At 30.5% G+C, this 14,023-nt stretch overlaps 1 protein-coding gene across 1 annotated transcript in view; it reads right to left on the bottom strand.

Moving 5' to 3' along the window:
• Nucleotides 1-14,023, bottom strand: part of rk (G-protein coupled receptor rickets) — a 564,913-nt gene that overhangs the window by 13,791 nt on the left and 537,099 nt on the right. Inside the window, exons 8-12 of the mRNA XM_089644727.1 lie at nucleotides 10,805-10,873; nucleotides 9,374-9,517; nucleotides 6,878-7,018; nucleotides 2,741-2,806; nucleotides 448-591 (exon numbers count right to left, since the gene is read on the bottom strand). Of these exons, the coding sequence (XP_089500853.1) occupies nucleotides 448-591; nucleotides 2,741-2,806; nucleotides 6,878-7,018; nucleotides 9,374-9,517; nucleotides 10,805-10,873 (564 nt within the window). The remainder of the gene's footprint in view (nucleotides 1-447; nucleotides 592-2,740; nucleotides 2,807-6,877; nucleotides 7,019-9,373; nucleotides 9,518-10,804; nucleotides 10,874-14,023) is intronic.

The raw sequence follows: 14,023 nt of genomic DNA, 5'->3' as shown, positions 1-14,023 counted from the left end.
ACAGCGAGTAATATACTAAATAAACGTCGGTAAAGTACCGATTATTTGAATAGCCAATTGGGATTTGGTTTAATCCTCAGTAAAAAAAAATATATACATATATTTTAATTTAATTTTTACATTCTTACGCAACGAAAATTTTTATACCAAATGTAAATGCAAATGTATGGTGAATTATATACCTAGAACTTGATAAGTACTAATACTTCAATAAATTGGTGTTCAACGGCTTTTAACTCAGACCCGTCGACTTCTAGATTCCAAAAGGCAAAACGAACGAAAGAACGAAATTAATTATCTGAAGATTTTCGATTTCAATTTTAGACGAAGATAAAATTTACCCGACTTCGAGCATGTTGACACGCACTTCTATAGTTATATATCTTCAGTTATTTAACTAGACTAGTAATTTTGTATTTCTTCTATAATTATAATGCAAATACTCACAAAACTTGTAGTTTGTGTAAACCCTGAAAAGCCTCCCTGGTAATCATTTGTATGGCGTTGTGAGGCAGCAGGAGGTCATGTAGGTGGTTAAGGGTCTTGAAAGGACTGTCGTCAATTGAGGTAATTCTGTTGGAAGTCAGGTCCCTGAAAAAACAACACATTGTAAGTTTCAGCCGATTTTAAAGCATTTTTCGGATTCGATTCCGTTGATCTAGGACGATTATTATATATTCATCAGATGTCTTAATTATTTTAGTAGTTATTATTAAAAAAAATGCTTTTTATCATTAACGAAATTTATATTATGATTATAAACTAAAGCAAAGTAGAAGAAATAAAAATGTTCACATATTTTGTAAAATATTTAAATTTATAGATTTTGAAAATAAATTAAATTAAATTTAATTTCAATTTTACACATTACATTCAAATTTATAGATTTTAAAAATAAATTAAAATTAATTTTAATTTAACATATGACATTCAAATTTAAAGATTTTGAAAATAAATTAAGCTCTTTTCCTTGTTTTTAGTACATACTTTAGACCATTCTTATTCAAAAGGGTTGCCAATCAACAGAGCAACTCAACCACTCGGTGCTGCATAAGCATAATAAATACAAATAGACCATATATTCAATAATATTGTTGTTGTGTTTTTATAAAAATTATTATCAAACTCTTTCAGTGCCTGCCTTTAGAAAGAAATGCTTTCAGAGGGCGAAACAGCTGTCACGCGTAATAATAATTACACAGCAGAATTTGTTTAAAAATAAACTGATTTTATAAACCCAATAACAATATTATTGAATATATAAAAAAATAAAATTAAAATGGAGTTCTACAAATTAAACTTAATAACAATAAACAAATAGACCATTTACATATTCGACAATTTAGCAACTATCTTTTGACACATGTCACAAAATAGTAAAACTGGCCTATTACCATTTTATACTTATTCCTAGCTCTACGTCATCTCTTGCATGTATATTTGACATTGTTTTCTTCAGTATTTTTAAATCTTCAATAAAATAATATATTTTTTTTAATAAAGACAAACATTCCCGGGTTACGAATACCCTGACAATATATGAAAATCTACAAATACCATCACAGTCAGTGGAAAATGTTGCTTGTGTCGATATGGATTAGGACTAAACACATGTTATCTATTACTTTTTCAATTTTTTTTTCATCTTTTTAAACCATATATCATTTACAGTACCTTAATGTGTTCAAAATTAGTAATATTGTTTTTTATTTGTTTTTGGGGTGTTATGCCGTGTTGCGCTAACTCCTTCTTTAGCCAAAGTTTCGGACAACGTTACAGTGTCCAGTTGTCCGAAACGTTGGCTTAAGAAGGAGTTCACGGCATAACACCCCAAAAACAAATAACAAAAATACTTTTGGCCGTGAAAATCTTAAATCATAGTAATATTATTGTCTGTTTTATGGAAACCAAAAGCAAGGCAAGACATGGCACGATCGAGTGAATAAAATACTTGAGATTCAGAACAACAGAGGACTAACAAATAATTATAAGCAATAATTGGTCATCCGAAATACTAATACAAATTGAAAATATCTCTCGAGTAAAAATAAATGCCGCCAAAGGGAATTGAACCTTATTATTTGCGGCTTATTTCCAACACGACAAATGATTCAATATGTACTAGTACCTCAATCAACAATTACTGGTTAATATAATTTTTCACCTAAAAACAACCAACTTTATTTTTGTAGGAAAGGCTTTGTTAGTGCTAAATTTCTCTCTAGATGGCGTCGAGACATATGATATCTTCATTTATTGGTGAAATGTTTGAAATATTTGAAATATTGTGAAATAAGTACATATTGAATCATTTGGCGGGTTGGAAATAAGCCGACACAGCTCAGTGGATACAGAGCACCTGACCGGACATCAGAAGGCACGGGTTCAATTCCCTTTAGCGGCATTTATTTTTACTCGGGAGATATTTTCAATTTGTATTAGTATTTCGTATGACCAATTATTGCTTATAATTATTTGTTATCCTTTGTGCTATGCATAAAACCTTGTCGTATAAACATTAGTTTATCATTAAAAAAAATAACAGAGGACTATGTATGAGACGATATGAATGAATGTAGCGATGAGTGTGTGCCAGGACACAGTTGTGTTGTGGTATATCCTCTCAGCATAAAACCGCAGAAAACGGCGTGAGGGTTAGTTAGTTACTTACCAAGGCATATTTTCACTTTTTTAGAGAATTTCACTCAACATTTACTAATTTAATTTGTATTTCACTTACAGAACACGAAGATCTCTGCAATGCGTAAGTTCTGGTACCTTAGTAAGACGATTGGATTTTAGGTCACTGCAAAGAAACAAATATATTATTTACCATTTAAATACAGTTAGAGAAAAAATAATACTTTTTAATTTCCAGACTTTGAGAATGATCGTTAACTCCAACCTACGACTTTTTATATCTAAGATAGAAACGTTTGTTTTATTTTGATATAAATCTCTTAAGCCAATGTAGATTTTATCTTTAATCCTTTTGCATCAGCAGTATGATAAAATATATTATGGGTACTTTGTCAAAATCTGACAGATTAATTAATTGCGTAGACAAATCAATCAAAGCGCGAGATAAATTCTTTGATTGCGAGGAATGATGTACTGCAGGAATGCCGATTAATTGCATTCCTGTTTGTCGTTAGTTTAAAACTCTTGGAAATTTCAGAAATAAAAATACCCAAAAAATCTTCCGTAAATCATTTTTTTTATAGATTTAAAATAAAAAAATCCCTTTAAACTAACATAAGACCCCGTAGTAAGCGTTCAAATATGGTTTGATAGGGAGATATGTAAATGCGAATGTTGGAGGGAGCGCGCTAACATTAAAAAACGATAATAATTAAGCGGAAATGGTAAAAATATTAAATATACACATTAATTTTTTTTTATTCCTGTAACATATTAAATAACGGAAAAACGTGTTTTTAATAGCTGGGGGAGTTTACTTGCGATTTTTTTCTACCGGGGGAATTTCATATAATTAACGTTTCGGCATAACAAATATATAGATATTATCTTCAAACATAACATATTTTTTTAGAACTTAAAGAGTTAAAGAGAAACTTGTTATAAATAGTGAGAAAATGGGTATGCGGGGGTTTAATTATAGCACGCTGACTGGTTTCGGTCTTCGTCTTTATAATATAGGTAAATTACCCATACACATATATTTACGCAAGTTTCATAAATGTGTAACGTATATTATTTTTTTTTTCGAAGAAAACTTCTTCTAACTGCTTTTCACTTTGTGATGGCATTATTTATTTTTTATTAAAACACAAATAACTTGTGCTCACTTGTGCTTGTATACTTGTGCTCCTGATGAAGTGAACTTGGTTCATGAAACATGTTGAGGTTTTGTTACGAAATAAAGTGATGTAAACAAAGTTATTTGTGTTTTAATAAAAAGTATATTATATTTTATAATATTATAATATATTTAATACAAACTTACCTGAGGTGGAAACCAAATACAACATCTTATGTTGAAGCAACCCAAATACAAAACCGTTACATAACACCTTATGTTGAAACAACCCTAATACAAAACCATTATACAGCACCTTATATTGAAACAACCCAAATACAAAATCATTATATTTAGCAACTAATGAAATGCTGCATCAATGACCAATCAGAAATAACGATGAAATTAAACAATATAAAAAAAAGTTTGTCAATAAAAGCAAAAGTAGTTTTACTATGTACCAAGCAAAGTAAGAGGCACAAGAGCTCCTCTTTTCCGATAAGGTATGGATATACCTGATCAGTATTATGCCTATAAATAAAGTATTTTTTAGAGCTGGGACAGGACACCATTGTATTGTCTTCTACATTGTTCTCGTGTGATCCCGGCATAAGACAAGAAACCTTTTGGCTTGATGTTATAAAAAGGAAATGGTTAAGTTATAGCAATTTTTTTTGCATCTCTTCTGTCTGTTTGTGGACCAAAAAAATTTGGTGGTTCCTATTTCGACGGCTTTTAAAGATAAGTATATCGATCTGTAATACGATGTTCCAAAAACTACAGTGTTTTAAACATTATCTCGCATCAGTAAGTCAACAATTCCTTTCTCGGAACTCTAAAACGGTCAAATATTTAGAACTTCTTCAATAGTTGTAACTTTACTTTGTGATGTAATTTTTATTATATATAAATTAAATACTTTGTTTCCACCACTTTTTAATCAATAATAATCTAAATGTTTTAAAGCCAATGGCTTCTTCGCCAGGATAATGAAAATTATGAATAATAATAATAAACAATAAAAGATAATAATAATAATAATACAGATTTAGGAAATGAAATAAAAAAATTGGCATTCTCAGACCATAAAAATATTACCATTTGTTATTTCGGCTACTGGCATTATACCTAGCTATCTCATTCAAAAATTTAGCGTATTAGATTTATCAAAAAATGTATACATGAAAATGCAACAATCAGTCATTTTAAATATACGTTGGATTACGAAAGATTTTTATAATGTTTATATTGAGGGATCAGTAGGATTTATGGGTCCAATTAGAAGTTCTACCGAGCCAAACCCTCTGATATGAAAATATCTGGAGTCGGTAAATTATTTTCCCATTTGATCTCTGGTGATTTGATATTATTTTGTATTTATTATGCTTATATAATGCACTTGCATAGTGTGGATTGACTAGATGATCATTTGTGGAAAAGTGTGTGGAAGGCTTTAGTTTTTTTTTCTGTGGGGAAGATTTAACCCGTACATAAAGTGGGGAAAAAAAGTGTTGTTTTTGTAATGTTTTGTATTTATTATGCTTATATAATACACTTACATAGTGTGGATTGTTTATTTTTCGGAATAACTTTATTGAGTAAAACCTCAAATTGTAATATCTTTAATTATTGAAGACAATATTAGTGATTTCTAAACGAAAATCTGAAACAGAAAAATCAGAAAAGGATACGGTCACATCTAGGACTCGAACCCAGGACCCTTGTCTTGCCGGTTCACCGCTCTACCACTGAGCTAATGGGACCCTATCCCCCTCGGTCACTTTTAAATGTATCATACTTCGAATAAGAACTACCAACATTGTCTTCATTTTTTCACCGCGGATTGATTAGATGATCATTTGTGGAAATTGTGTGGAAGGGTTTAGTTTTTCCTGTAGGGAAGATTTAACCCGGACATAAAGTCGGAAAAAATTATAAATCAATAATAAAGCAATAATAAACAATGAATATTATAAATTAAAAACTTTTATAATTTTATGTAAAATAATCAAGGAGTAACTGAGATGTGTAAATAACAAACAATAAAATACAAAATTAAAAATATTATCAATATTAGTATCAATCAATATCAGCGAGGTAAAATTCTAACGTAAAAAAGATACAATGTAAAGAAACAGTAAAAAAATTAGCAATAAAATATTTTGTTAATTCTAATTTCAAAAATTTCATAGTTATCTAATTGTAAACCCTTGTATTCGTAGGTATGTAACATTTTTAATCCTTTATTTATATCAAAAAAATGATTTGTTTCCAAAATGTGTTTGGCAAATTCAGAATTATCATGTTTGGAATTGTAAATGAAATTAGGCATAAAAGGCCTTTGACCGAGTTGGAAAACTATTAAACTAATTTTCAAACCAAACCATAAAGCCATATTTTTCATGGCTTGTTGGAAATAACAATTTATAACTTGGGAGGCACGGTATGTTTTATGATTTTAATTTTCAAAATAAGATAACATTTCGACGGGATTTATAATTTTTTTAATAAAGTTAAAACTAACCTAACCTAAAAATATTGTTAAAAAAGAATCTATCTACTAACCCATCGATCAAGAATAGACGTTTATAAATGCAATGCAGTTGATTGATGAGTATGATAATATTGTATGCAATCAAAGCAATATTTATATTGCACCCAGTAATGCGTCATGGTGAAATGAAAATCACTTATTTCGATTAATCTTTAGTACAAATCGTTTTACATTATAAATACCAAAAAACATCCTCTAAATAAATTGAAGCTTTTCTATCGTTTGCTTTAATAGAATTATAATACAGTTGTTAATTACTGTATCAAAAATATAACAGTGAAAATACTATCCTCTTAATTAGAAAATTGAAAACGATTGTAAGAAACAACTTTAAAAAATGTATTATGGCAAAGATTATTTTTGATAGTTTCCCTTGATAAACTTTTTTCTTCCTTATAAAATTATTAAAAAAATAAATAAAAACCACTTTTGCGCTTACTCCGAGCATGTCTAGACTTGACAAGCGATTTTTATGATTATTACCTGTACCAGTGGTGATGTAAGACACACTAAGAACAGAATAATATATTTGGATTGTGCAATCCTCCGAATGCTTAACTTACAGAGCCTTGAGTTTCGGACAGGTCATGCAGAGAGTATGGGGCACAGCTTCAATGGATGCCCTGTCCAGTCTCAAAGTTTCCAGGGCTCCCGTGCCGTTGAGACTGGGGAATATGGTGAGGTCTCGGGCATCTGATAAGGTCCTGGAAAAAAGGAGACTCTTTGAAATATTTTTCCTGGAAAAAGACTAAAAAAACATTTCTGTATTGGAGTTCTACGGCCTAGGGGGTGTGATACTACGTCTTCATCGTTCACAAATTTTGTGAAGTGGAAGAAAGTATTTTTTTAATGTGAACAACACACAAGAGTCCCAACTGCTACCAACCGTATGGGGTAAGTGAGACAATGGCATTTCAATTTGGGTTCTGTTGTGAGGCTAAGGTAGTTTTGAGAGGAAGGAGATGGGAAGAGGAAGGTGGGGGAGTATGTAGAAATTAGGATATGGTCACCAAACATGGCTAAAGCCATTTCAAGTAACGTTTCGGATTAGAATAGTGGTTTTACACCACGGCAATACTGAGAGTATCTTCTACCCTGGAACGTGATGCAAATATAATATATTATTATAAATGCCTAAATTGTGACACAAACACAAATTAATCAAATAAAATTTACCAAGCACGGGTTCGAACCGCCAATCCCCAAATTGCTAGACTTACACACCTTACCTCTCGACTTACGGAAATTTGACAACGTAAAGGAAAGTAGGCAGAAGGACATTGAAAAGAACATGTCATCACTATTTTGCAATAGTGTTAAGTGACGTGTCATTTTTCACAGGGATACGCAAGTATCCGACACTCGACGATTCAAACATTTTAATCTTATTAAAAACTAGAAGAGACTCCGCAGATATAATATATCTCCATCAAATTATCAATGGCTTTATTGATTATTCGCCCCTTTTGTCTGAGATCAATTTTAGAGTCCCAAGCTCGAAAACTAGAGATAAATCAATTTTTCATCTTTATAAACGATCTACTAATAACAGATAAAACGCTTTTATAATCAGAGTGTGTAACTTATCCAATAAATTTTTAATGATATTGACATATGTTTGTGTAATTCAAAAACATATATCCTAGCTAACAGTGTATAATTTATTATTTTTAAAAACATACTGCAAGTAATCAAGTTGTTGCTATGAATCCTGTTCAGTTGCATACCAGCCATTTTATAAACTTTTGTTCAGTTTAGTCGAAGGTGATATATTTGTGATTATTGCTGTTGGTAGTGTATTGAGAATAAATTATATTTATATATTTTCATTTATTTGTGTTCTAATATCTAATTTTATTATTTATCTAATATTTACAATTTTGAATTTTTGTAAATATTTTAGCCTGCGAGTACTGGACCCTTAGTTTTAGTACTGTTTATAAGTTTATTATTTATAGATGTAAAAAAATCTGTTGGTTTTTCTAAAGAAATAAATAAAAATTAAATCTTGGCGTTAATACATCTGCGCAGAGGTTTGTACGCAGGCACACATTGCTGAAATGTTGTCAACTAGTTGGCGACGCTATGTGTCTTTCAGACTTTATACATGGCGCCACTAGTGTCAGACATTTTTTAATAATGGGTATGCTTTAGAATAACGCTAGGAACAAAACAGTCAACATAATAATAATAGTGGCGACAGGGTTCTCGTGATTTCAGCAGCAAAGTATACAAACTGTGCGTGACAAGTTGCTTGCGACGAAAGTATCCAACATGAGTATCGGATACCTGCTTACACCTGTGAAAGAAGGGCCTAATAACTTTATGGCTTGAAAAGTGTTTTCAGATATTCCTTAATATAAAAATTCTGTCACACGAAAAAACGTTATAACACACTGTTTGCCACGGCTTTCAAGAACTAGAAGACATTTTAAGAATTACCAAAATGATATTTTACTTAGATTCAAAATATTATTTTGTTACACTTTTAGAACGTCTAGACGTTAGGAGAAATATTGCAATGGTGTTAGTGGCGCACAAGCTGCTAAATGGGCACATTTGCAATCCAGATATCCTGGAACGAATTTCTTTTTATGTCCCTGATAATTTCATCAGAGCTAGACAGCACAGATTATTTATTTTTCCAAGGGGCAGGACCAACCTACCAATGATCATGCCTTTGGGGAGAATAACTATTTTGTTAAATCACATTTCTTCTGTGATTGACATTTTCAATTTGAACCAAAGAGAATTTAAGACGGCAATAAGCATACTATTTAACAAATCTGGTTAATCAGATAGTATTGATGTACTTACCCACGCAAATAAATGTATGTACTTACTTCTTATAAACTGTAATTTATAATTAGTTATTTGTGAAATGTAAATGGATTATACTGTTTTTCACAATAAATCAATAAAATTTAAAAAAAATAAAAGGTTACATAGGTTGTAGGTATTTGAATTAAGATTGAGATAAATTATGTCTTTTATATGTAATATAAATAATGGTTTTTGTGTTTACACATTATTTTAACTTTAAAAAAATATTTACTTACAGTGTCCTTAATTTAGGAAGGAAACTAAAGGCATGCGGGTCCACTCCAACCAGAGGATTTCCTTTTAGCTCGAGGAGGACTATTTCTGGAGACATCTGCAAAACGCCGTACGCTATGTATTTTATACGGTTACCGGATACAGATCTGCAACAAAAATATCATTAAATTAACGCAAGGAATACTTTAAAATCGATATTAACACATTACAATTGTTCAGAAATACGGCTATAAAATGAATGTTCAGGAATGGAACGTTATACCAAATGATTTTTTATTAATATTATTTTTGAGACTTGTGCTAATTTAATTTATTAATTTGTTTAGGTTTTCAAAGCCATTAATGAATTTATAATTTTTTTTTAAATTATCCTGACACATGAGACCCTAGGGAAAAAATTCCCTTGTGGCCTTTGTCATCTTTGGGGATGCTGTGTATACTGAACACACCTCTTGAGGTGACCTATGGCAGAGGTGTTGGTAATCCAATAAATGGTTCCCGGGGCAACGGTACCAAACCCGCCACCCAAATTGAATTAAAATTGATTTATGAAAAATATAATAAATACTGAGACTATATGCCCAAAATCTTTATAGCCAAAAGTTGTTTCGACTACAAATGTTTACGTTTTAAAATAAAAACGAAAATTGCAATAATTTTTTTCACGTTTGTTTTTCGTTGATCCCTTATCATTATTATTATTAGCAGGTACTAGTGGTAGTCGATATCACCGTGAGTAGGACGTTAGGCAAGTAGTTGTCAGGATTGAGTTCAACACTAACAGTGGTTACCAACTTAATCCCTTTTCAACATGAGCTATGTTTGGTTAAAAGGTTTGCACTATAAATCCTCATTTTGGAAATGAGCCACGTCTGTACACGGAGAATACTACTCACTGATACAAAATCTCTTCAATATATTTGTGAACCTGTTAAAAGTGGAACTGCAGGCCATTATTCATATTCCTGTTAAAAACGGGACTACAGACCTTTAACGAATGTTTTGACAGATTTCCACACAACAGTGTTATGGTGATGTCGGAACAAAGGTACATGAAATTTCTAATATTTTCGCATTTCGTCATCATATAATAACAAGATATTTGCTGTCATATTTTTAACAAAATTTTAATAAATCAGCATTGATCTCCATGTATGTACGTACGTACGCACATGAATATCTTATTTAAAAGCTAACTAGACCCGTGAAATATCACGATGTAAAATAAATAAATTAAGCATTTTTGACTGACCATTGTACCACTAACTACTGTAAGAACAGTTGCATAAATTCATTACCCATGTGTATTGAAAATAATATGAGTTGTTATGTTCTTTTAATTGTTACATAGATCACATTGTTTAATAAAACTATTGTCAAGAATAGATGTATAAAACCACTCTTTAAAGATACATTTTGTTTTGTTTACTTACAATTCTCTTAGTTTTGGCAGTTGATGAATAGCAGATGGAATATCTCCTAGAAGATTGTCATCGAGTTCCCTGAAAATAAAACACAAAATTTGAGAAAGAACGAAAGTGAATGTTGACTCCGACGTATATTTAAATTTTAAAATTTGTCTCAGAGGTGAAAACACCCTTCGTGTACGTGACAAAAATCTAGTATTTTTTTCCAACGTTTACACAACAATGTTCCGTATGACTTAATAAAAAAACACGTGCAGTGATTTTCGTTGATTGATTGACTGATAAAGTTTAGGAAGGCTTACGCAATGATAAAGCTGTCAATTAAATTGATAAAAAATAATGCTAATAAAAGGGAAGGATTTTTGCGAGTATCAGGTATAATTTGCAAAGCTTTGAGATAAAAGACATGGAATAAATAATAAGCACCAAAACAGTGACATGACAAATATCTTATCTTCAGATAAAATTTAAATGAATATATGAGTCTCTATAATTTGCCATATCATGAACAAAATATAAATAAAATATCACTTATTTAAAAAAAACTCAATTCCACGCCTTACTGCCATTAGAAAAAATATAATTAATGTCTCAGGCTAATTTGTTCGATTAAGCGCTATTACACATAGAGTCAGTTTGTTCGCTTTTAGGAACAGCTCACATGGTCTCATACAAATCATTGTTTCTCCCTTACTCATGGTGAGAAATATGATCTAAAATTCAAAACGGTATTAGAAAGAAATATAAAAAAACACCACGCTTTATATCCAAATCTAGAAGTTAACAAGACAACAATTAAAATGTTTACTTCCATGAAACCAAATGTTCTTGAATTCTGAAATGAAACTTTGTGATTTTTTAAATAATTATTGTTATATCAAAAGACAACAGTGAGGTGAAAAAATATGGGTTTTTTCAATTTCAGTAATTTTATAACTTTTTAATGTTTGCATCAAAAAATTAAACATAAAAAAAAATCTGTTAAAAAATTTGAAAACGTAGTTAATTACATTTCAAAAACAGTTTTGAATTTTTGAATTCTTTCGAAAATAAACCTTATTTTTGGATTTTATTGTGATTTAATATTTTGATAGATGAATTTTTGAAAAAAATTCGGTCAATATGCAACAGGCGTGAGGGGTTAACAAAAATCGTAGATAATAAAACTCTTTTTTGGAAAATTAATATTTCAAAGCTCCATAGCTCACGATGAACATTTTGCTAAATATAGTGGCGTAGAATTAGACATTCTAGTGATATAAAGCTGTGCCAAATTTTATCGCCACTGCTCACCACTTGATAGGTTTTGATCCTGTTTGGTTTAACTTTACTACTAATAATTATTATTCTATTGTACCTACACTTAAATGTTAGCAATACAAAATCAACAGGAAACAAACATCGGCATAACCTTCTTATCGTTACGTCCTTAGCCTAAAACATCCCATATTATTTTTATCAGTGTTGAGTGTTACTATTATGTTTGTTGAGTTTGTTTGCACATATCAATATTCTACCTCCGCTGATACTATTTTTGTAATTGGCTACTGTTTATATTATGTAAACATCCGTTACATTAAAAAAATTAAGATAACTCGATTACATATTTTTGCAAATCAGAAAAATTGTTTGGATTGGTACTGCCCATTTTCCTGTGTATTTCAGAAATGTTTGTTTATTTTGCTAACACTGAATGGTAAAAATAGAACTGTATTTTTTGTTAACCTGCCAATTGCCATCTTTGCAAGCCTACAACTTATGGATTGAATATTTGATAACATCCTTGACCGAGCGAAAATCTCCTTGTGTATGGAGGCAACTATTACTGGTATAAAATCACTTTAATAAAATATTGCTGGTGTAAAACCCCTTTATTCAAATATTACTTGTACAAAAACCCTTTATTCAAATATTACTGGTACAAAAACCGTTTATTCTATTTTACTGATAGAAAACTACTTTATTCAAATATTACTGTAACAAAACCTCTTTTTTAAAATACTACTGGTACAAAATTTATTTATCCAAATCATATATTACTGGTACAAAACCTATTTATTCAAATATTACCGGTAAAAAACTAATTTGCTCAAATTTAATTGGAACAAAACTCATTTATTCAAATATTACTGGTACAAACCCTTTTTTAAAATACTTCTGCTACAAAAACTCTTTATTCAAATAATATGTTACAGGTAAACAACCTCTTCATTCAAATATTACTGGTGCAAACCTTCTTTATTAAAATATTACTGGTACAAAACTCTTTTTTTTTAAATATTGCTGGTACAAAACTCTTTTTTTTAAATATTACTGGTACAAAACTCTTTTTTTTAATATTACTTGTACAAAACTCTTTTTTTTTAAAAATATTAATGGTACAAAAGTTCTTTATTCGAATACTGCTGGGCCAAAGAGTTTTACGAGCACCTTGTTTTTCGTATTATTTGCACCTCGTTCAGATTGTGCGTTACTTCGACTATCTCCCTGAATCCATTCACCTTTCAGAATCAAACAGTTGCTGAAATGGCTTTAACTATGTTAAGTGATCCAAATAGCGATTTTCCTTCAGAGCCTTTTTCGTTTCCCACGCCTCTAACATGTTCCAAATTGGAATGCAATTAGGATATTTATAGATAGCCAAAGAATCTGGAAACTACTGAGCACTTTAGGAGAAATCACAAAACTGCGCTATAAAAATACTTCAATATTTTAGAAGTATTAACTAAAACTCTGGAATCTTAATGGAGGTGTTGGAGTAAATGTAACTGAACAAAGATATCTTTGCGAGATTATTATTATATGCCGTTGAATTATGACGACTTCATTCCGCGAAAACCTTCCAACGCAGAAGCAATGTTGTTTATTCGGTTTGATGAAAGCAGTGATCCGGGAATTCAGGATAAAATCAACTACTAAAAGCTGGGATAGCTTTATTTTGGCTCAGTGAAACGGTAAAGGAACTAAAGATCGTGTGTTGCATTGGTTATTTATCACTTTAGATAAACTGTTTCATGAAGACAATATTTCGAAGTGGTCATAAATATTTTTGTTCGATGTCGTAAAACAATAGGAAATTTAAAGCTATGGTCAATGTTACTACAGCAGAAGATAACATCATACCGTAAATACAAGACTTAGAAGCTCACAGAAAAGTTGTTCATATGCGGGTATACTTTATATCAAACTTTTTACAAAATATTGAATGATTTGTATTTGAAAATA

This window comes from Hesperophylax consimilis, chromosome 21 (genome assembly GCF_061612785.1).
Source record: "Hesperophylax consimilis isolate HC1 chromosome 21, BYU_Hcon_1.0, whole genome shotgun sequence".
Classification (NCBI taxonomy): Eukaryota; Metazoa; Arthropoda; class Insecta; order Trichoptera; family Limnephilidae; genus Hesperophylax; species Hesperophylax consimilis.
The sequence above is the reverse complement of the archived record's forward strand: the minus strand, read 5'-3'. Positions and strand labels throughout refer to the sequence as shown.